The following is a 23,026-nucleotide window of genomic DNA, read 5'->3' on the forward strand; positions in this document are numbered from 1 at the left end:
CATCTACTTCCTTATAGAGAATCTTCCGTCAGGGGTTCCATCTAGATCATGTATTTCAGAGATTTACACGGAAATCCCAGTGTAAGTGCTCAGCGTAGAACGCAGGATCAATGTGAGCCAAACCTTACTGCACTCTTTGGTAGGCAGATGAATAAATCAACAGCAGGTCAAAAATTGGTTCTATATAGTTTTTACAAAGTTCCTCGTGCAGTATAGATGATTAGATAGCTTTATTCTTCCAGTCGGTGTGATTAAAGCGATACCAAATTTATATAATTTTTTATGTTTGTTTGCTATCACATGCTAAAAAACGCTTTTTATTGCAAAAACAAGTTTTTGCACCCCCATATTTTGAGAGCTATAATTTTTGTACAACCCCTGGCAAAAATTATGGAATCACCAGGCTCGGAGGATGTTCATTCAGTTGTTTAATCTTGTTGAAAAAAAGCAGATCACAGACATGGCACAAAACTAAAGTCATTTCAAATGGCAACTTTATGGCTTTAAGAAACACTGAAAGAAATCAAGAAAAAAAATGTGGTACTCAGTAAGGGTAATTCTTTTCAGACCAATCAGAGGGAAAAAATTAAGGAATCACTCAATTCTGAGGAAAAAATTATGGAATCACCCTGTAAATTTTCATTTCCAAACCTAACACCTGCATCAAATTAGACCTGCTCATTAGTCTGCATCTAAAAAGGAGTGATCACACCTTGGAGAGCTGTTGCACCAATGGACTGACATGAATCATGGCTCCAACACGAGAGATGTCAATTGAAACAAAGTAGAGGATTATCTAACTCTTAAAAGAAGGTAAATCAGCACGCAATGTTGCAAAAGATGTTGGTTGTTCACAGTCAGCTGTGTCTAAAATCTGGACCAAATACAAACAACATGGGAAGGTTGTTAAAGGCAAACATACTGGTAGACCAAGGAAGACATCAAAGCGTCAAGACTGGAAACTTAAACAATATGTCTCCAAAACAGGAAATGCACAACAAAACAAATGAGGAACGAATGGGAGGAAACTGGAGTCAATGTCTGTGACCGAACTGTAAGAAACCGCCGAAAGGAAATGGGATTTACATACAGAAAAGCTAAACATAAGCCATCATTAACACCTAAACAGAAAAAAACAAGGTTACAATGGGTTAAGGAAAAGCAATCCTGGACTGTGCATGACTGGATGAAAGTCATATTCAGTAATGAATCGCGAATCTGCATTGGGCAAGGTGATGATGCTGGAACTTTTGTTTTGTGCCGTTCCAATGAGATTTATAAAGATGACTGCATGAAGAGATATTTGGACAGTTTTCTCATCCCATCAATTGAAAGGATGTTTGGGGATGATGACATCATTTTTCAAGATGATAATGCATCCGGCCATAGAGCAAAAACTGTGAAAACATTCCTTGAAAGAAGACACATAAGGTCAATGTCATGGCCTGAAAATAGCCCGGATCTCAATCCAATTGAAAATCTTTGGTGGAAGTTGAAGAAAATGGTCCATGACAAGGCTCCAACCGGCAAAGCTGATCTGGCAACAGCAATCAGAGAAAGTTGGAGCCAGATTGATGAAGAGTACTGTTTGTCACTCATTAAGTCCATGCCTCAGAGACTGCAAGCTGTTATTAAAGCCAGAGGTGGTGCAGCAAAATACTAGTGATGTATTGGAGTGTTCTTATGTGTGTTTGTTTTTCATGATTCCATATTTTTTTCCTCAGAATTGAGTGATTCCATAATTTTTTCCCTCTGCTTGGTCTGAAAAAAATTACCTTTATTGAGTACCACATTTTTTTTCTTGATTTCTTTCAGTGTTTCTTAAAGCCATAAAGTTGCCATTTGAAATGACTTTAGTTTTGTGCTATGTCTGTGATCTGCTTTTTTTCAACAACATTAAACAACTGAATGAACATCCTCCGAGCCCGGTGATTCCATAATTTTTGCCAGGGGTTGTCTATGTCTGCAGAGAGAGTCATGTGAAGGCTTGTTTTTTGCGGGATGAGTTGGCATTTTTATTGGTACTCTTTTCAGGCAGATAACATTTTTTGCTCGCTCTCTTTTCTGATTTTGGGAGACAGAATGAACAAAATCCGGCAATTTAAGAATTGTTTTGTATTTTATTTTTTTTTCTTTATGCCGTTCACCGTCTGGTAAAAGTCATACGGCAGCTTTATACTTAGGGTCAGTACAATTACCGCGATACCACGTTTATTTATTTATTTTTTTTATGTTTTGCCTCTTTTACACAATAAAAATTATTTTATTGGAAAATGAATTATTTTTGCATCGCTGTATTCTGAGAGCTATAACTTTTTTATTTCTCCACTGATGGAGCTGTATGGCAGCTTGTGTTTTGCGAGACAAGATGGCATTTTCAGTGATACCATTATTATTTCCATTCAACTTTTTGATCGTGTTTTATTACACTTTTTGTTTGGCGGTATGATGAAAAAGCATAGTTTTTTGCCACATTCACTGAAGGGGTTAACTATTGTAACAGTTTTATAGGTCGGGTCTTTCGGATGCGGAGATACCAAATATGTGTACTTTTTTGTTTATTTTTTTATTTGCATAAAAATGTGTATTTATTGGTATAATATTTTTTCATTTTTTGTTCTCTATTTTGTGATTTTTTAAAAAATATATATATATTTTTTTACTTAGTCCCTCTATGGTACTTTAACTTTTATTAGTCTGATCGCTGGTATGATGCATTGCAGTGCACCAGCAGTGCAATGCATTATACCTATGATTCCTGCACTGACAGAAGCCTCTTAGACCTGGCATGGTCTAACAGGCTTACTGTAGCTGGCTGACCCAGGTTGCCTTGGTAACAATTTGGCCCTTTCCATAACATCACGGTGGAGGGGGGAGACTCCTCCCTCTCCCAGGCTTTTTAAACTCTTAGCTCAATATCAATTGCGGCATTTAGGGGATTAAATGCCCCAGGGTGGTGCGGGCAAGGTTCTTGGCAGTGACAGCCAGGTCTCTGCTATAGCTTAAGCTGAGCTCCTGGCGATGATCATGTAGGCACAGCTCCTGTACCTCTTGATCCCCATGACGTACCCATACATCAAAGGTCGGGAACATCTATCGTTTTAAATTTTATTTCATAAGCCAACAGTGCACATGAAAATAAACAACTCTGTGATATATTTTATTATAGAAATTTGCTATTTCATCTTGTGGACTGATCAGTCACTCTCAGTTTAGGGATACAATCTGTATTCAATGAAGAAAGACATTGCCTCAGGAGTGGGCAGTGGGTGCTTTTAAAATTCTATGGAGGGAGGAATTAGAGGCAGACACAGACATTCTATTGTAAGTTTTCCTTAAACAACATTTACAGTTCTCCATAGAACTTTACAAGCACCATCTGTTGTCTATCTCAGTAAGGGCTCATGCACATGACCATAAAAATCAGACGAGTGCTATCTGTCATCGCCATGTTATTCAAAAAAAGTTAAATGTTCCTTGTTTTCTTCCACATTCCAAAAATTCCTGTGAAGCACCTGAAGGGTTAATAAACTTCTTGAATGTGGTTTTAAGCACCTTGAGGGGTGCAATTTTTAGAATGGTGTCACTTTTGGGTATTTTCTGTCATAAAGGCCCCTGAAAGTCACTTCAAATGTGATGTGGTCCCTAAAAAATGGTTTTGTAAATTTTGTTGAAAAAATGAGAAATCGCTGGTCAACTTTTAACCCTTATAACTTCCTAACAATAAAAAATTTTCAGTTCCAAAATTGTGCTGATGTAAAGTAGACATGTGAGAAATGTTATTTATTAACTATTTTGTGTGACATAACTCCCTGATTTAAGAGCATGAAAACTCAAAAATTGAAAATTGCAAAATTTTCTAAATTTTCGCCAAATTTCTGATTTTTTTACAAAGTAACGCAAGTCATATAGAAGACATTCTATCTCTATCATGAAGTACAATATGTCACGAAAAAACAATCTCAGAATCAGGTGGATCTATATATATATAAATATATATATACACACTGCTCAAAAAAATAAAGGGAACACTGAAATAACACATCCTAGATCTGAATGAATGAAATATTCTCATTAAATACTTTGTTCTGCACAAAGTTGAATGTGCTGACAACTAGTGTTGAGCCACCCCCGTAGTGTTCGGGTTCGGTTCGGTTCGTCGAACACCGGGATGTTCGAGGAACTGTTCGTCGAACTGTTCGTCGAACACCTTAGAACACCGTCGAACACCGTTAAAACCAATGGCAGGCAAACAAAAACACATAGGAACACATAGAAAACACCTTCAAAGGTGTCCAAAAGCTGACAAACTGCTCAGAAGACGCTTTCTTTAAAAAAGCCGGCCGGCAATTCAGCAGCGGCATACACCGGTACCCGACAATTTAGACATGAAGGAATAGAGCATCACACATAGATTAGATAGATAGAAACATGTCAGTCACATATATATGAAGTACAGTGACAGTGTTGCTTACTGTACTTGTCATTTAGTGTAAAGGATTTATTAAAAAATATAATAGTGTTTTCGTGCACCGTCTCTTTAAAAAAGCCGGCCGGCAATTCAGCAGCGGTACCCGACAATTTATAACAGACAGAATAGAGCTTCACACATAGATTAGATAGATAGAAACATGTCAGTCACATATATATGAAGTACTGTGACAGTGTTGCTTACTGTACTTGTCATTTACTGCAAAGAATTTATTAAAAAAAATAATAGTGTTTTCATGCACCGTCTCTTTAAAAAAGCCGGCTGGCAATTCAGCATCTGTACCCAACAATTTAGAATAGAAGGAATAGAGAATCACACATAGATTAGATAGATAGAAACATGTCAGTCACACATATAAGAAGCACAGTGACAGTGTTGCTTACTGTACTTGTTATTTAGTGTAAAGGATTTATTAAAAAATATAATAGTGTTTTCGTGCACCGTCTCTTTAAAAAAGCCGCCGGCAATTCAGCAGCGGTACCCGACAATTTATAACAGACAGAATAGAGCTTCACACATAGATTAGATAGATAGAAACATGTCAGTCACATATATATGAAGTACTGTGACAGTGTTGCTTACTGTACTTGTCATTTACTGCAAAGGATTTATTAAAAAAAATAATAGTGTTTTCATGCACCGTCTCTTTAAAAAAGCCGGCCGGCAATTCAGCATCTGTACCCGACAATTTATAACAGACAGAATAGAGCATCACACATAGATTAGATAGATAGAAACATGTCAGTCACATATATAATAAGTACAGTGACAGTGTTGGTTACTGTACTTGTCATTTAGTATTAAAATAAAGGATTTATTTTTAAAAAAAATTGGCGTGGGGTTCCCCGTAATTTTAGTCTCTAGCGGAGGTTAAGCAGACAGCTGGGGCAGATGTTTGAAGCCTGGGAAGGGGGTAATACCCACGGAGCTTCCCAGGCTACTAATATCAGCCCCCAGCTGAATACCTAGCCTTTACTAGCTATTAAAATGGAGGACCCCCCCCAAAAAAATGACGTGGGGTCCCCCCTAATTTAATAGCTAGCAAAGGCTAGGCAGACAGCTGGGGGCTGATATTAATAGCCCAGGAAGGGAGCCATGAATATTGGCCCCCTCCCAGGCTAGAAACACCAGCCGTCAGCCGCCCCAGAAATGGCGCATCCATAGGATGCGCCAATTCTGGCACTTAGCCTCGCTCTTCCACGCTTCCCTGGTGCGGTGGCAGGGGGTAATAGGGTTGGGGTTGATGTCAGCTTATAATGCGAGCTGACATCAAGCCCAGGTTAGTAATGGAGAGGCGTCTATAAGACACCCCCATTACTAACCCCATAGTCAAAGTTAAAAAAAAAACACAAACACCCAGAATAAAGTCCTTTAATTGAAATAAAGACACAATTCTTTATTGTTCTAAATTAAACCATACTTACCATCACGCCCATTCCAGCTGAAGCCAACGATCTCCTGCAATAAAAGAAAAATAATAAAGCAACCTCATCCTTACCTTTCCATGGTTCCCAGGACAGCTCCAGCTCTGCTACATCGAGATGACAGGCTGGACCGCAGCAGAACGCTGCCATCCAGCTTGCCATGCCGCACACACTGAGAAGCGCAGGCTGGACACAAAAATAGGGCGAAGCTCCACGTATTTTTTTTTTAAATTCATGAAATTCATGGAATAATTAAGAAAAAAAGGGCTTCCCTATATTGTTGTGTCCGGCTAGGTACAAATAGGCAGCTGGTGGTTGGGAGCAGCCCGTTCCTGCCTGCTGTACCTGACTGGACACAAATATAGGGCGAAGCCCCACATCAATTTTTTTTTCATTATTTCATGAATTTCCTGAAATAATTAAAAAAAAATTGACGTGGGGCTTCGCCCTATATTTGTGTCCAGTCAGGTACAGCAGGCAGGAACGGGCTGCCCCCAACCACCAGCTGCCTATTTGTACCTGGCCAGACACAACAATATAGGGAAGCCCTTTTTTAAAAAAATTATTTCATGAAATAATTAAAAAAAAATTGACGTGGGGCTTCGCACTATATTTGTGTCCAGCCAGGTACAGCAGGCAGGGACGGGCTGCCCCCAACCACCAGCTGCCTATTTGTACCTGGTTGGACACAACAATATAGGGAAGCCCTTTTTTTCTTAATTATTCCATGAATTTCATGAAATAATTAAAAAAAAAATGCGTGGGGCTTCGCCCTATTTTTGTGCCCAGCCAGGTACAACTAGGCAGCTGGGAGCTGGAATCCGCAGCGCAGGGAGGCCCAAGCTTTCTGGGCCCCACCCGCTGCAAATTGCAGTCCGCAGCCGCCCCAGAAAATGGCGCGTTCATAGAAGCGCCATCTTCTGGCGCTGTACCCAACTCATCCAGGGCCCTGGTGCGGTGGCTCACTGGGTAATAAAGGGGTTAAGGCCAGCTTGGCATTATCAGCTGGCCCTAAGCCCGAAATTCATGGGGTCACGCCAATATTAGACATGACCACCATGAATTTCTAGTAAAGTATTTAAAAAAACACAACACCCAGAATAAAGTCCTTTAATTGAAATAAACACACAATTCTTTATTGTTCTAAATTAAACCATACTTACCGTCACGCCCATTCCAGCTGAAGCCAATGTCTTCTGCAATAAAAGTAAAATAATTAAGCAACCTCATCCTTACCTTTCCATGGTTCCCACGACAGCTTCAGCTCTGCTACATCGAGATGACAGGCTGGACCGCAGCAGAACGCTGCCATCCAGCCTGTCATCCCGCGGACACTCAGAAGCGCAGGCATGCTTGCGCTCCTCATTGTCTCGCTGTGACGGCATAAAGATGAGACAAGCTCATGTCCAATGAACTCGGCGCACCTCATGCACGTCACTGACAGCGTGGGAGAATTCTCCTGCACTCAGCACTTCAGCGTGAAAATTCTCCCACGCTGTCAGTGACGTACATGAGGTCAGCTGAGTTCATTGGACATGAATGAGCTCACCTCATGCACGTCACTGACAGCGTGGGAAAATTCTCACGCTGAAGCGCTGAGTGCAGGAGAATTTTCCCACGCTGTCAGTGACGTGCATGAGGTGAGCTCATTCATGTCCAATGATCTCAGCTCACCTCATGCACGTCACTGACAGCGTGGGAAAATTCTCCTGCACTCAGCGCTACAGAGTGAGAATTCTCCCACGCTGTCAGTGACGTGCATGAGGTGAGCTCATTCATGTCCAATGAACTCAGCTGACCTCATGCACGTCACTGACAGCGTGGGAGAATTCTCACGCTGAAGTGCTGAGTGCAGGAGAATTCTCCCACGCTGTCAGTGACGTGCATGAGGTGCGCCGAGTTCATTGGACATGAGCTTGTCTCATCTTTATGCCGTCACAGCGAGACACTGAGGAGCGCAAGCATGCCTGCGCTTCTCAGTGTCTGCGGGATGACAGGCTGGATGGCAGCGTTCTGCTGCGGTCCAGCCTGTTATCTCGATGTAGCAGAGCTGAAGCTGTCGTGGGAACCATGGAAAGGTAAGGATCAGGTTGCTTTATTATTTTTCTTTTATTGCAGGAGATCGTTGGCTTCAGCTGGAATGGGCGTGACGGTAAGTATGGTTTAATTTAGAACAATAAAGGAATGTGTCTTTATTTCAATTAAAGGACTTTATTCTGGGTGTTTGTGTTTTCTTTTAACTTTGACTATGGGGTTAGTAATGGGGGTGTCTTATAGACGCCTCTCCATTACTAACCTGGGCTTGATGTCAGCTGGCATTATAAGCTGACATCAACCCCAACCCTATTACCCCCTGCCACCGCACCAGGGCAGCGTGGAAGAGCGAGGCTAAGTGCCAGAATTGGCGCATCCTATGGATGCGCCATTTCTGGGGCGGCTGACGGCTGGTGTTTCTAGCCTGGGAGGGGGCCAATATTCATGGCTCCCTTCCTGGGCTATTAATATCAGCCCCCAGCTGTCTGCCTAGCCTTTGCTAGCTATTAAATTAGGGGGGACCCCACGTCATTTTTTTGGGGGGGGTCCTCCATTTTAATAGCTAGTAAAGGCTAGGTATTCAGCTGGGGGCTGATATTAGTAGCCTGGGAAGCTCCGTGGGTATTACCCCCTTCCCAGGCTTCAAACATCTGCCCCAGCTGTCTGCTTAACCTCCGCTAGAGACTAAAATTACGGGGAACCCCACGCCAATTTTTTTTAATAATAAATCCTTTATTTTAATACTAAATGACAAGTACAGTAACCAACACTGTCACTTTACTTATTATATATGTGACTGACATGTTTCTATCTATCTAATCTATGTGTGAAGCTCTATTCTGTCTGTTATAAATTGTCGGGTACAGATGCTGAATTGCCGGCCGACTTTTTCAAAGAGACGGTGCATGAAAACACTATTATTTTTTTTAATAAATCCTTTGCAGTAAATGACAAGTACAGTAAGCAACACTGTCACAGTACTTCATATATATGTGACTGACATGTTTCTATCTATCTAATCTATGTGTGAAGCTCTATTCTGTCTGTTATAAATTGTCGGGTACCGCTGCTGAATTGCCGGCCGGCTTTTTTAAAGAGACGGTGCACGAAAACACTATTATATTTTTTAATAAATCCTTTACACTAAATGACAAGTACAGTAAGCAACACTGTCACTGTACTTCGTATATATGTGGCTGACATGTTTCTGTCTATCTAATCTATGTGTGATTCTCTATTCTTTCTGTTCTAAATTGTCGGGTACCAGTATATGCCGCTGATGAATTGCCGGCTTTTCATGTTTCACTGTGAGCACTGTTCCCATCGATTTGGGCAATCACTGTAATGCCACAACCACCATGGCTGTGGCATTATAGTGAGTGGCAGACAATCCCTGCATGATTGGTGCTCTAAATAGCGCCAGACATGCAGGACACGCTTTTGGTGCACGAACAGTTATCGAACATAACCTCGAACAGCCGAATTTTTTGCAAATCGTTCGGGTTCGTCGAACAACTCGAACACCACCCAAAACAGCTCGAATTTGAGATTGGCGTACAGTTCTAGTCGAACACCGCTCATCTCTACTGACAACAAAATCACACAAAAATCATCAATGGCAATCAAATTTATTAACCAATGGAGGCCTGGATTTGGAGTCATCCCCAAAATTAAAGTGGAAAAACACACTACAGGCTGATCCAACTTTGATGTAATGTCCTTAAAACAAGTCAAAATGAGGCTCAGTATTGTGTGTGGCCTCCATGTGCCTATATGACCTCCCTACACCACCTGGGCATGCTCCTGATGAGGTTGCGGATGGTCTCCTGCGGGATCTCCTCCCAGACCTGGACTAAAGCATCCGCCAACTCCTGGACAGTCTGTGGTGCAACGTGACGTTGGTGAATGGAGCGAGACATGATGCCCCAGATGTGCTCAATCGGATTCAGGTCTGGGGAACGGGCGGGCCAGTCCATAGTTTCAATGCCTTCATCTTGCAGGAACTTCTGACACACTCCAGCCACATGAGGTCTGGCATTGTCCTGCATTAGGAGAAACCCAGGGCCAACCACACCAGCATATGGTCTCACAAGGGGTCTGAGGATCTCATCTCGGTACCTAATGGCAGTCAGGCTACCTCTGGCAAGCACATGGAGGGCTGTGCGGCTCTACAAAGAAATACCACTCCACACCATTACTGACCCACTGCCAAACCGGTCATGCTGAAGGATGTTGCAGGCAGCAGATCGCTCTCCACGGCGTATCCAGACTTTGTCACGTCTGTCACATGTGCTCAATGTGAACCTGCTTTCATCTGTGAAGAACATAGGGCGCCAGTGGTCATTTTGCCAATCCTGGTGTTCTGTGGCAAATGCCAAGCGTCCTGCACGGTGTTGGGCTGTGAGCACAACCCCCATTTGTGGACTTCAGGCCCTCATACCACCCTCATGGAGTGCAGACACATGCACATTTGTGGCCTGCTGGAGGTCATTTTGCAGGGCTCTGGCAGTGCTCCTCCTGTTCCTCCTTGCACAAAGGAGGAGGTAGCGGTCCTGCTGCTGGGTTGTTGCCCTCTTACAGCACCCTCCACGTCTCTTGGTGTACTGGCCTGTCTCCTGGTAGCACCTCCAGCTTCTGGTCACTACGCTGACAGACACAGTAAACCTTCTTGCCACTGCTCGCATTGATGTGCCATCCTGGATGAGCTGCACTACCTTAGCAACTTCTGTTGGTTGTAGAGTCTGTCTCATGCTACCACGAGTGTGAAAGCACAACCAACATTCAAAAGTGACCAAAACATCAGCCAGAAAGCATTGGTACTGAGATGTGGTCTGTGGTCCCCACCTGCAGAACCACTCCTTTTATTGAGGGTGTCTTGATAACTGGCAATAATTTCCATCTATTGTCTATTCCATTTGCACAACAGCATGTGAAATTGATTGTCAATCAGTGTTGCTTCCTAAGTGGACAGTTTGATTTAACAGAAGTTTGATTTACTTGGAGTTATATTCTGTTGTTTAAGTGTTCCCTTTATTTTTTTGAGCAGTGTGTATATATATATATATATATATATATATATATATATATATATATATATATTATAATATAATATAATCATTCAAAAGTTTGGGGTCACACAGACAATTTTGTGCTTTCCATGAAAACTCATACTTTTATTTATCAAATGAGTTTCAAAATGATTAGAAAATTTAGTCCAGACATTGACAAGGTTAGAAATGATTTTTATTGGAAAGAATAATTTTCTCCTTCAAACTTTGCTTTCATCAAATAATGCTTCCTTTGCAGCAATTACAACATTGCAGACCTTTGGCATTCTAGCTGTTAATTTGCTGAGGTAATCTTGAGAAATTTCACCCCATGCTTCCTGAAGCCCCTCCCACAAGTTGGATTGGCTTGATGGGCACTTTTTGCGTACCATATGGTCAAGCTGCTCCCACAACAGCTCAATGGGGTTGAGATCTGGTGACTGCGATGGCCACTCCATTACAGATAGAATACCAGCTGCCTGCTTCTTCCCTAAATAGTTCATGCATAATTTGGAGGTGTTCTTTGGGTCATTGTCCTGTTGTAGGATGAAATTGGCTCCAATCAAGCGCTGTCCACAGGGTATGGCATGGCGTTGCAAAATGGAGTGATAGCCTTCCTTATTCAAAATCACATTCACCTTGTACAAATCTCCCACTTTACCAGCACCAAAGCAACCCCAGACCATCACATTTCCTCCACCATGCTTGACAGATGGCGTCAGGCACTCTTCCAGCATCTTTTCAGTTGTTCTGTGTCCCACAAATGTTCTTCTGTGCGATCCAAACACCTCAAACTTTGATTCGTCTGTCCATAAAACTTTTTTTCCAATCTTCCTCTGTCCAATGTCTGTGTTCTTTTGCCCATATTAATCTTTTCCTTTTATTAGCCAGTCTCAGATATGGCTTTTTCTTTGCCACTTTGCCCTGAAGGCCAGCATCCCGGAGTCGCCTCTTCACTGTAGACGTTGACACTGGCATTTTGCGTGTACTATTTAATGAAGCTGCCAGTTGAGGAGCTGTGAGGCGTCAATTTCTCAAACTAGAGACTCTAATGTACTTGTCTTGTTGCTCAATTGTGCAGTGGGGCCTCACACTTCTTTCTACTCTGGTTAGTGCCTGTTTGTGCTCTCCTCTGAGGGGAGTAGTACACACCGCTGTAGGAAATCTTCAGTTTCTTGGCAATTTCTCGCATGGAATAGCCTTCATTTCTAAGAACAAGAATAGACTGTCAAGTTTCACATGAAAGTTCTCTTTTTCTGGCCATTTTGAGAGTTTCATAGAACAAACAAATGTAATGCTCCAGATTCTCAACTAGCTCAAAGGAAGGTCAATTTTATAGCTTCTCAAATCAAACTGTTTTCAGCTGGGCTAACATACTTGTGCAAGGGTTTTTCTAGGGTGTTCTAAACGTCCATTAGCCTTCTTACACAGTTAGCAAACACAATGTACCATTAAAACCCTGGAGTGGTGGTTGTTGTAAATGGGCCTCTATACACCTATGTAGATATTGCAATAAAAACAAGACGTTTGCAGCTAGAATAGTAATTTACCACATTAACAATGTATAGCGTGCATTTCTGATTCATTTAATGTTAGCTTCATTGAAAAAAAATGTGCTTTTCTTTCAAAAATAATGACATTTCTAAATGACCCCAAACTTTGAACGTTAGTGCATATATGTTTTGTGGTGGATCGCCTCACTCGGCTGCACATAGAGGTAGACACAGGAACACTGTCTCTTTAAATCTTCCATTGTGGTTTATTAAGAGTAAGGCATAAACCACGTCAATGTTAGCAAAACAAACATGGCCTTCCTGGCCTAACATGAAAAACAAAACATAACATATGGCACAGTTCTTGTTGCTACGGGTAACCGCCCGCTTCAGGAACAAACAAGCCATGGTTTAGCTTTCCTTCACAAGGCAATACAGCTCCAGAACTTGTACCTCCAGGCCCACCCCACACCAAATGCACTACAAGGCTGGACATTTATCCTCTGACCTCCTCCCTCTCTACAGGTGTTTAATCACCCTAGCACTAAACATAACTGATTAACCCCTCTCTTTACTTTGTGTGCTGAAACATTTTCTATGTTTATATTACTGGAGCTAACAAAATCAGTGCTACATATTTCCCCTGCAGTACTTTGCCAGTGACTTTGTCACATATCCCCCCTCTACTCAAAGCCGTAGGTTATAGCACCTTCAGTCACCACACAGGGAAGTCTAAACAGGTAATCTGTGTTACTGTGCACCTTCCCAGGCCTGTGTTCCACATGAAAGATGAAGAGCTGTAGCCCTGAGTTTCCACTCTTAGAACGCCATCTCTGTTCAAGAGGCTATTTGGCCATTGACATCTTTGTGCCCTTAAGAAGGTTGGTCAGGGGTGTGGCTATCATGGTGACATTCGGGATACACTGCTGATAATATCTCACCATTCCCAGAAATGCCCAAAGCTGTTCCTTGGAGACCGGTTTCGACCAATTTCGGACTGCCTCCACTTTATTCACTTGCGGCTTTACTGTACCCCAGGTATTTTCCCTTCTTTTTCCTGATGGCACACTTCTTTGGGTTTATAGTAACCCCCCCCCCCCCCTTTTCTCAGCACATCCTGCACGGCCTCGACCTTGTGCAGATGACTTCCCCAATCTGGGCTGAATATCACAATATCGTTGAGGTAAACTGCGGCATACTTTTTGTGAGGGGCTAAGAGCCGGTCTATGGCTCTCTGGAAAGTAGTTGGGTCTCCTTGCTGCCCGACTGGGCTTCTGGTATACTGGAAGCAGCCATCAGTTATAAAAGAGGCCATCTTCTTCTTGGCACTTTGAGAGAAGGATTTGCCAGTAATCTTTTCTTAGGTCCAGGGAGGTGATGTATCTGGCTGACCCTAGCTGCTCTATGAGTTCATCATCAAAGGGTATCGGATACTGGTCAAATTTAGCCCCCTCCTTCAAAGTCACCTTGTGGTGGGCTTCGGGATTCTGTGCGGCTTTTGGTTGACCTGTACATTTGGTTCCGTTAGGATTCCATGTTCACCAACCTGAGTATGTCTTGGCAACTCCGAAAACAGGTCCCGGTGCCACTGAAGCAGTTCTCGGCACTGTTGTTTCTTGGCCGGTGACAGTGTCTCTGCCATGGTGACATCTTTAGTGTCACCTTCTGGTCTGTCCAGCCAACAGGGAGTTCCAACTTGGTTTCTCTGTTGCCCTGCCTTGATGGATAGCAGCAACAAGAGGATTTCGGAAGGGAGAGGTGGTAGCGGTTAACTGGCAGGTGGGACATGACTTGCAATATCTTTAGGATTTCACTGTGACATCTGGGCCAATAGTACCACCGCATGACCCGTTCTTGAGTTTTGTCCACCCCCAGATGGCCACCCAAGACATGTGAATGGGTCCTTTCTGTCCAACACCCTTTGTCTAAAGGGTCCTGGTACCAACAATTGCTCCACTATCTCCTCCCTCACCTTAGTAACCGGTACAACAAGTCCCCACTCAATATGAAATAGGGAAGCCTAGTGTCAGCCCCCGACTCCTGTGCTATGCCATTTATAACCGTTACCTTATTGAACGCTTCTTTTAGAGATAGGTCCCTATGCTGCGTGAACTCAAAATTTCTCTGGTTACTCCTATCTCAGTAATTTCTGCCTCATGTGAGGATACTATCTTCTCCTCTTCATCCACTTCACAGAAGGGAAACTTGTCAGACTATGGGGTTGTTGAGACTTTTTTAGGGCCAATCCGTTTCTTACCAGAGCGATCTAGGTCTCCGCCCCTCCTCCGCAAGTCCCAAAACAACACAAAGTCCCGATCTATGATAATTGGATGCAGTAAATCCTGGACCACGCCGACCTCATGGGACTCAGTTCCTCAGGTTGTCTTAATGACCACTCTGGCCACTTGATAGTCTTTAGCATCCTCGTGAATGCAGCGGACGCCAATCTTCTTCCCAAAAATCTATTGGAGAGGGAGTGTGGCCCTCACGAGGGTCACCAAACTCCCTGAGTCTAGTAGTCCAGTCATTTGCAGGCCATTCACTTTTACAGAACAAGTTTGGGGCCCCTTGCCGAACAGTCTACACTGCAAGCTGTATATGTGTAGAATGAACACCAGCGTCCCATGCTACAGTCCATTTGCTCATTGGTCAGGGGACCAATGGCAGCTATATGACCTGGGCTGTGACATCTTCAGCAAATTGCATCCTCCTATGAGGACCTTGGCATGACCTCTGCCACCCCCTTGAACTTTGGATGCCCCACCCTCTTTTTATCCTCCACTCCCCAGTATGGAATGGGTTGCCTCTCCATGGACCCGTCAAACCCCTGATACCTTTCAGCCAGTCCAACCAAGTTATTGGCGCTCCGGGGATCTCCCTGGGCAACCCAAGTCTGCATCAGGAGTGCACGAACTGGTCCATTACAACTTGCACCACCATCTGCTCTGGGGTAGAGGACTTCGGCTGTAACCAATTTTGGACGAGGTGCAGCAGATAAAACATTTGGGAGTGAGGGAGTTTGTCATGGTGATATGCCTAGTGGTGGACCCATTGTGCCCTGACAGACATTATCACCCCCAAGCGCGCCAAAATTTCTGTTTTCAATTTTTCATATTCTTTAGCATCCTGTAAGGCCAAATGATATTAGGCTTTTTGTGGCTCCCCTGTTAAGTATGGCGCCCACTGCTCTGGCGGGAGTTTCTCCCTATCGGCGACCCTTTCAAAAACGGTTAAAAAGGCCTCTTTGTCGTCACCCGGAGTCATTTTCTGCAAGGCTCTCCTCACCGCCTTCCGGACAGAGAAATCATCAACCGACATTGGGGTCGGAGCTGCTGCCATGCCACGAATCGCCCCTGTGAGTAAATCAATCTGCTGCTGCTGTTGTCAGAGCTGCTCCCGGTTTTGTTGCTGTTGGTGCTCCCTGTACTGCTGCAGGTGCTGGCTTTGGTCTCCTCACCTCCCTAAAAAACAAGATCTCACTTAGCCTCATCAATAGAAAAATAAAAATATTATGGGCCTTGGTAAATAGAGACACAAAGCAAAAACTTGTTTTTTTATAATAAGCTGAATTTTTTTTTCATAATTTAAAGGCTACATTTACACGTTCAGTATTTGGTCAGTATTTTATATCAGTATTTGTAAGTCAAAATCATGAGTGGAACAATCAGAGGAAAAGTATAATAGAAACACGTCACCACTTATGAATTTTTCAACCACTCCTGGTTTTGCCTTACAAATACTGATCGTGTGAACATGGCCAAATAGAAAAAAAATGTATGCATGTTTGGTATCTCCGTAATTGGATTGACCTTGACAATCAGGTTTCTAGATAATTTTTACAGTATAATAAACGCCATAAAAACAAAACTCAAAAAACAATTGCAGAATTGAATATTTTTCACCAATCCATCATACTTGGATTTTTTTACTGTGTTTCAGTGAAGTAGCAGCACCCTATAACAACATCACTGTGTGTCTGATCAACAATATGTAACATGTTGAAACCATCAGCGGAATGAACCCTCGCCTCAGTGAACGATGGATTTATGTATTATCTTATTCTGTTTTCTTCGTAGTTGCTGGTTAGGATGCTGCCTGATTCCTTTCATTGTGGATGGCTGTAAGGATGTTGACCATTACTGTCCCAGCTGCAATCATCACATATCAAAATTCAAAAGGATTTGAAGAAATGAAGAATAAATACAGTTTCTACAAGAATGTAAAGCTGTGGATATATGTCAATTTTGGCAACAATACAAGTCACGTGGCCAAAGATCGCCCTGTGTCGCTACTATACTGCTTCATTATACAGGTGAATGGGGTCGCACATGGTGCTACAATTGTTACAAGTTGGAAAAAGCCTGCATTATTAAGCTGCTATGTAGCAGCAGCATAGAGCGATCTTTGGCCTCGTGATCTGTGTCGTGGCTGAAGAATCCGTGTAGAACTAGCCTAAAGATTTTTATGTTATTGTATGGGTCAATATATAAATTATACTTGCCAGATTTTTGAGCCAGAATATCACACAAGGGCTCCATCTAAACACATGGAATCTTGCAGAAGCACTGCTTTCTGGGAGTTTTTGGCAGAGATGGGGCCATTTTCCAGAAGCCTTTCTGATGTTTCAGGAGACATGAAATCATGATAAAAATAGTCACTTTGTATGAGCTCTTAAGAATATGTGATCGGTTTAGCTAAGTAAATGCATTGTGAAATTTCTTTGTTTAGTTTACTTTATATGTTCTTTGGAAAATTTAAATCACTGGCTAAATCGCTTCAAAATATTGATGAAGGAGAATTTTGCAAATACTTAGATTAATTATGAAGTAATTTAAGGATTATAATTAAAGAATATAGACTCCTGGTGAAAGTTGTCTTTACTTTTTTTGCATGTATTGTTGGCTGAAAATCATTTTTGCATTTGAATTTCATTCAAAATATTGCACCATTTGACTTCTATTGCCTGTGTGTTGTACAGGCTGTAGAATGAGATAAAGGGTTTGCCTCAGCTCATTCTTCAGAATTGCACTGATTCCCTCCCTCTGAGCCCCTGCTTGCCAGAGGTGGTGCGCACTTAAAAGAAATCTGTCACCACATGTGACCTATCTAAACTATTAATATGGGCATACAGGTTATAGAATACTGAAAAAAGTCCTACCTATATGCCTCATATCTAATGTCTTGTTGAGAAATCATCTTTTATCACTTTTTATAAATGACTTCTTCCAGGCTCTGGGGAGGACACTGCCTGGAAGATAACTCTGCCTCCAGAGCTTGTTTTACATGAAGGGGGAGTTACCAGTGTGATATTTAATGGCCGCTCTCTGCTCGCCTGCTCTCACTGCAGAGCTGTGTGTGATTATACCTGACACATCTGCAGCTTCCTCTCAGCTTCCATCTCACAGGCAGAGAGGGTTGCAACATTGTTGCAATACAGCAGAGCTGAGAGAGAAGCAAAAAATGTGTTTGCAAGAAGACAGATTTAATTTCTCCTGTTCAGCGTTAGTTACTTGTCTCACACTGGTAACTTTGCCTCCAGATCTTGTATTACATGAATGCGGAGTTACCAGTGTGAGACAAGTAACTAACACAGAACAGGGGAAATGAAATTTGTCTTCTTGCAAACACATTTACTGCAGCTCTCACAGCTCTGCTGTATTGTAACAATACTACACCCTGTCTGCCTGTGAGCTGGAAGCTGGAGCTGAGAGGACCCTGCAGATGTGTCAGGTATAATAATACACAGGTCTGCAGTGAGATCAGGAGAGCAGAGAGCGGCCATTACACATCAGACTGGTAACTCCCCCATCATGTAAAACAAGCTCTGGAGGCAGAGTTATCTTCCAGGCAGCGTACTCCCCAGAGCCTGGAAGAGGCCAATTTTATAAAGTGATGAAAGATGTTTTCTCAACAACAAGGCAGGACTTTTTCAGCTGTCTATGACCTTTATGCCCATATTAATAGTTTAGATAGGTCAAATGCGGTGACAGATTCCATTAAAAGATTTACAGTTCAGGCCAGCAGCATGGATGCACCACTTATCCAAACTGAGTGTTCTCCCATGTTGATAGCAGAAGCATCTTTGCTTGTGCAGCATGGGAAAAACGCAGGAACACTAAGGCTGATCAGATCCAGCCAGGTTGAGCATAACACAAGCAGGCTCTAAGCTAAAAAAAGCACAGAGCCTTCAAGTGCCACCTTGCCCAGGTAGCAGGCTGCTCTAAAACTGCAGGGTGGTCCGTAACCTAGACAAAGAGCAGTACACAATAGAGATAAAAGTCCCTTCATTCTTGAGAAGAGAGAGGTGAATTATAAAGTTGCTTATTTTTATCAGGCAACCCCATTAAATGAGAATCCGCAAGAGAGTTGGTTCGGACAGGAGACTTCATAACTCATTCTTTCCTTCCTCTGAGCTCCTCTCTAGTGATAGGCAGTCCAGCTCTTTTGGTGATATGGCTCAGTTGTCTTTGCTCACCAAAAAGAGCCACAGAAGAGCAGGGATTTGTCCACGGAACATCATAGTTTTATGCCCAGTGAGAGCCATTAAGAGAATTTAGTGGGTCTCACTAGGGTGCCAGCTACTATTGTTCACAGCAGGGAGTCGGCTCTTTGTCTCAGTTCATTCACAAACAACTCGTCATCACTACTCCTCTCAGCTGATTTATTATGAACAAAAAGTTCAGTCCAACTTTCATAATTTAGGATACCTACACAACATGCAATTTCTAGCTACAAGACAAGTTACCAGAATAGAAGACTTGATATACAACCAAAGAAAGAAGAAAAAAAACTCTGCAGAAGTAAACTGAGGAATACTTATGACTCAGATTAAGTATATATATATACAGTGCCTACAAGTAGTATTCAACCCCCTGCAGATTTAGCTGGTTGACACATGCGCAATTAACTTGGCATTGTGACATTTGTACTGTAGATCAGCCTGGAAGTGGGAAATGCACTGCAGCAAATTTTTTTTTTTTTTTTTTAAAAAACGTTAAAAGTTAATTCAGAGTGTCATTTATTATTCAACCCCTCAAACCACAAGAATTCTGTTTGGTCCCCCAAAAGTATTAAGAAGTAGTTCAGGCACCAAGAATAATGAGCTTCACATGTGTGGATTAAAGATCTCTTTTGCCAGCCTTTTCTGACTATTTAAGACCCTCCCCAAACTTGTGAACAGCACTCAGACATGGTCAACATGGGAAAGACAAAGGAGCATTCCAAGGCCATCAGAGACAAGATCGTGGAGGGTCACAAGGCTGGCAAGGGGTACAAAACCCTTTCCAAGGAGTTGGGCCTACCTGTCTCCACTGTTGGGAGCATCATCCGTAAGTGGAAGGCTTATGGAACTACTGTTAGCCTTCCATGGCCAGGACAGCCTTTGAAAGTGTCCTCCCGTGCCGAGGCCAGGCTTGTCCGAAGAGTCAAGGCTAACCCAAGGACAACAAGGAAGGAGCTCCGGGAAGATCTCATGGCAGTGGGGACATTGGTTTCAGTCAATACCATAAGTAACGTACTCCACCGCAATGGTCTCCGTTCCAGACGAGCCCGTAAGGTACCTTTACTTTCAAAGCGTCATGTCAAGGCTCGTTTACAGTTTGCTCATGATCACTTGGAGGACTCTGAGACAGACTGGTTCAAGGTTCTATGGTCTGATGAGACAAAGATCGAGATCTTTGGTGCCAACCACACACGTGACGTTTGGAGACTGGATGGCACTGCATACGACCCCAAGAATACCATCCCTACAGTCAAGCATGGTGGTGGCAGCATCATGCTGTGGGGCTGTTTCTCTGCCAAGGGGCCTGGCCATCTGGTCCGCATCCATGGGAAGATGGATAGCACGGCCTACCTGAAGATTTTGGCCAAGAACCTCCGCTCCTCCATCAAGGATCTTAAGATGGGTCGTAATTTCATCTTCCAACAAGACAATGACCCAAAGCACACAGCCAAGAAAACCAAGGCCTGGTTCAAGAGGGAAAAAGTCATGGTGTTGGAGTGGCCTAGTCAGTCTCCTGACCTTAACCCAATTGAAAACTTGTGGAAGGAGCTCAAGAATAAAGTCCACATGAGACACCCAAAGAACCTAGATAACTTGGAGAAGATCTGCATGGAGGAGTGGGCCAAGATAACTCCACAGACCTGTGCCGGCCTGATCATGTCTTATAAAAGACGATTATTAGCTGTAATTGCAAACAAGGGTTATTCCACAAAATATTAAACATAGGGGTTGTATAATAATTGACCCACACTTTTATGTTTAAAATTTAATAAAATTCAACTGAGCAACATAACTTTTTGGTTTGTAAGATTTATGCTTCTGTTCATAAAACCTACTCTCGTTTGCAGTTTGAAGGCTCTAACTTATTTGCATCTTATCAAACCAGCTAAATCTGCAGGGGGTTGAATACTACTTGTAGGCACTGTATATTTTGAGGGGGCGTGTGTGAAGACATCTGGTCTGTTAGCTTGTGGTAGTGTTAAGCAGTGGTAGATAGCAGGCACCCCTTGAAGAGATTTGCCCTATGATGTAATGCTGTATTTGTCTGTTGCTGCATGATATACTGTTTGTGACACTAGTTACTACTCATAGACATACCGTGAGATGGAGGAGTCAAGGAGTCTGAGGTCAAAAGCCAGGAGGGTATGTCTTAAACAGAGGGGTAAGGCAAAGACGTAGTCCGTTCACAGTCCAGTGTCAGGATTCCAAGAAGGAAGCAGATCAAGACAAAGGGGCTAGGCAAATTGATGGTCAAAGGCAAATTCAAGGTCGGTCAACAAAGGTCAAAATACTAGAACTAAAAGCACAGCGCAAACACACAGCCCACTTGAGCAGGGCTACAACTGGCAGAGATAAGAGCCAGCTAAATAGCCTGGGAATCATTCTGAACAGGAGACACCTACAGGAAACGCAGCACGCCCCAGCCCTGATTGGGCGACTGGACTGTACTCACCACACTGACAGCTTAGCACGCCCAAACCTCAGATTGGATGGCTGAGCTGTCTATCATGATACTGACAGCTCAGCATGCCCCTGATTGGACGGCTGAGCTGCCACTCACCACACAGAGGAGGAATCGTGATAGTACCACCTCTTCTAGGTGGGGGGCCAGAGGACCCTCAACTTTCCCAGGAAACCTAGAATGGAAGGCCCAGGTGATCAGTCTTAACAGCTCTGGCTGGAACCCAGGATCTCTCCTCTGGTCTGTATCCCTTCCAATTAATGAGATATTGGAGTTGTGCCTCAAACTTTAAACTGTGATTGCCAGAAACTAGTGATGAGCGAGCACTAAAATGCTTGGGTGCTCATTGCTCGGGTTGAACAAAGCGTAATACTCGGGTGCTCGACCCGAGCAACAAGCCCAATATAAGTCAATGGGAAACTCGAACATTTTTATGGCGCCCCCACCCCCCGGAAGTCTGGAGGGGGCCTAAGAATTGGCCAAATCGATGGAAACAGTGCTCAAATGACATGGGAACAGCATGGGAAAGATGCCTGGAAGCATCTCTGACTCCCAGGTCACTGCTGTGAACAATGTTGTCAGAGCATTATTTATGCCACTTTTACGGACTCACAATAAAACATACAAAAACGAAGCCAAAATGGATTTTCCTGGACACCATAATTAGCATCATCATCCTGCTTCTCTGTCTACTGAAACGCTCACTGCTCACAATTAAAGAAGAGGCATTGCAGGCGGAGCATGATGAGATGGAGCAAGGAACTATACAGAGTGATGCTACACAGCCCAGCCTCATCTCTTCTCAATGCGGATTGGGTGATAATGAGGAGAAGGAGGAAAAGGAGGAGGAGGAGGAACAGAAGCTGGTTTCCTGTGCTACAGACAATACTACCCATGCAACATTCATACTGTCTGTTCAGTGTGGATGGCCTGAAGAGAGTGAGAACGAGGAGGAGAGCATGAACAGTGTCCTCGTGGTCAGGACAGGGAAGTCTTGGCTGTTGGCAGTCTGGCAAACATGGCTAACTATATGTTCTGCTGCCTTTCCCGTGACCCTCGCGTTGTACGCATTTTGGCCAACACTAATTACTGGTTGGTCACACCTCTAGAACCACGCAACAAGGAGAACTTTCTATCTCTTCTTCCCGTGGCAGAGAAGTCTAATAAAATGTTGCAATGCCAGAAGGCCCTTGTTGAAGAATTATTATAAAAAATCCCCATCTGAAAACGCTGGCGGCAGAGGTCACAGTTTGTTGGACAACCAAGGAGTACAGGCAATGGAGACACAAATATGATGCAGCAGAGGCAGGGGAACACTGTCAAAGGTCTGGGACAGTTTTCTCAGGCTCTCCCAGCGCCCCCAGGCCCTGAAGCGCGAGGTAATCTGACAAGGGGAGAAAAGTTTTGGAAGATGCTGAAGGAGTACCTTGCCGACCGTACCAGCCTCCTCCGTGATTCCTCTGTGCCTTATAACTATTGGGTATCCAAGCTGGACACATGGCAAGAACTGGCTCTCTACGCCTTGGAGGTCCAGGCCTGCCCTGCTTCTAGCGTTTTGCCAGAGCGGGTTTTT

General features: G+C 43.3%; 1 protein-coding gene across 5 annotated transcripts in view; it reads left to right on the forward strand.

Annotated features, from left to right (window-relative positions):
• Positions 1-17,351, forward strand: part of LOC141160946 (uncharacterized) — a 175,908-nt gene extending 158,557 nt beyond the window's left edge. For all 5 annotated transcript variants that reach the window (XM_073645740.1, XM_073645739.1, XM_073645742.1 and 2 more), the window contains one exon: positions 16,567-17,351. In XM_073645740.1, the coding sequence (XP_073501841.1) occupies positions 16,567-16,675 (109 nt within the window). In that variant the 3' untranslated portion in view covers positions 16,676-17,351. The remainder of the gene's footprint in view (positions 1-16,566) is intronic.
• The last annotated feature ends 5,675 nt before the right edge of the window (positions 17,352-23,026 follow it).

Source organism: Phyllobates terribilis, unplaced genomic scaffold (assembly GCF_046119375.1).
Source record: "Phyllobates terribilis strain yellow unplaced genomic scaffold, ASM4611937v1 Scaffold_9__5_contigs__length_417890890, whole genome shotgun sequence".
NCBI classification, from domain to species: domain Eukaryota; kingdom Metazoa; phylum Chordata; class Amphibia; order Anura; family Dendrobatidae; genus Phyllobates; species Phyllobates terribilis.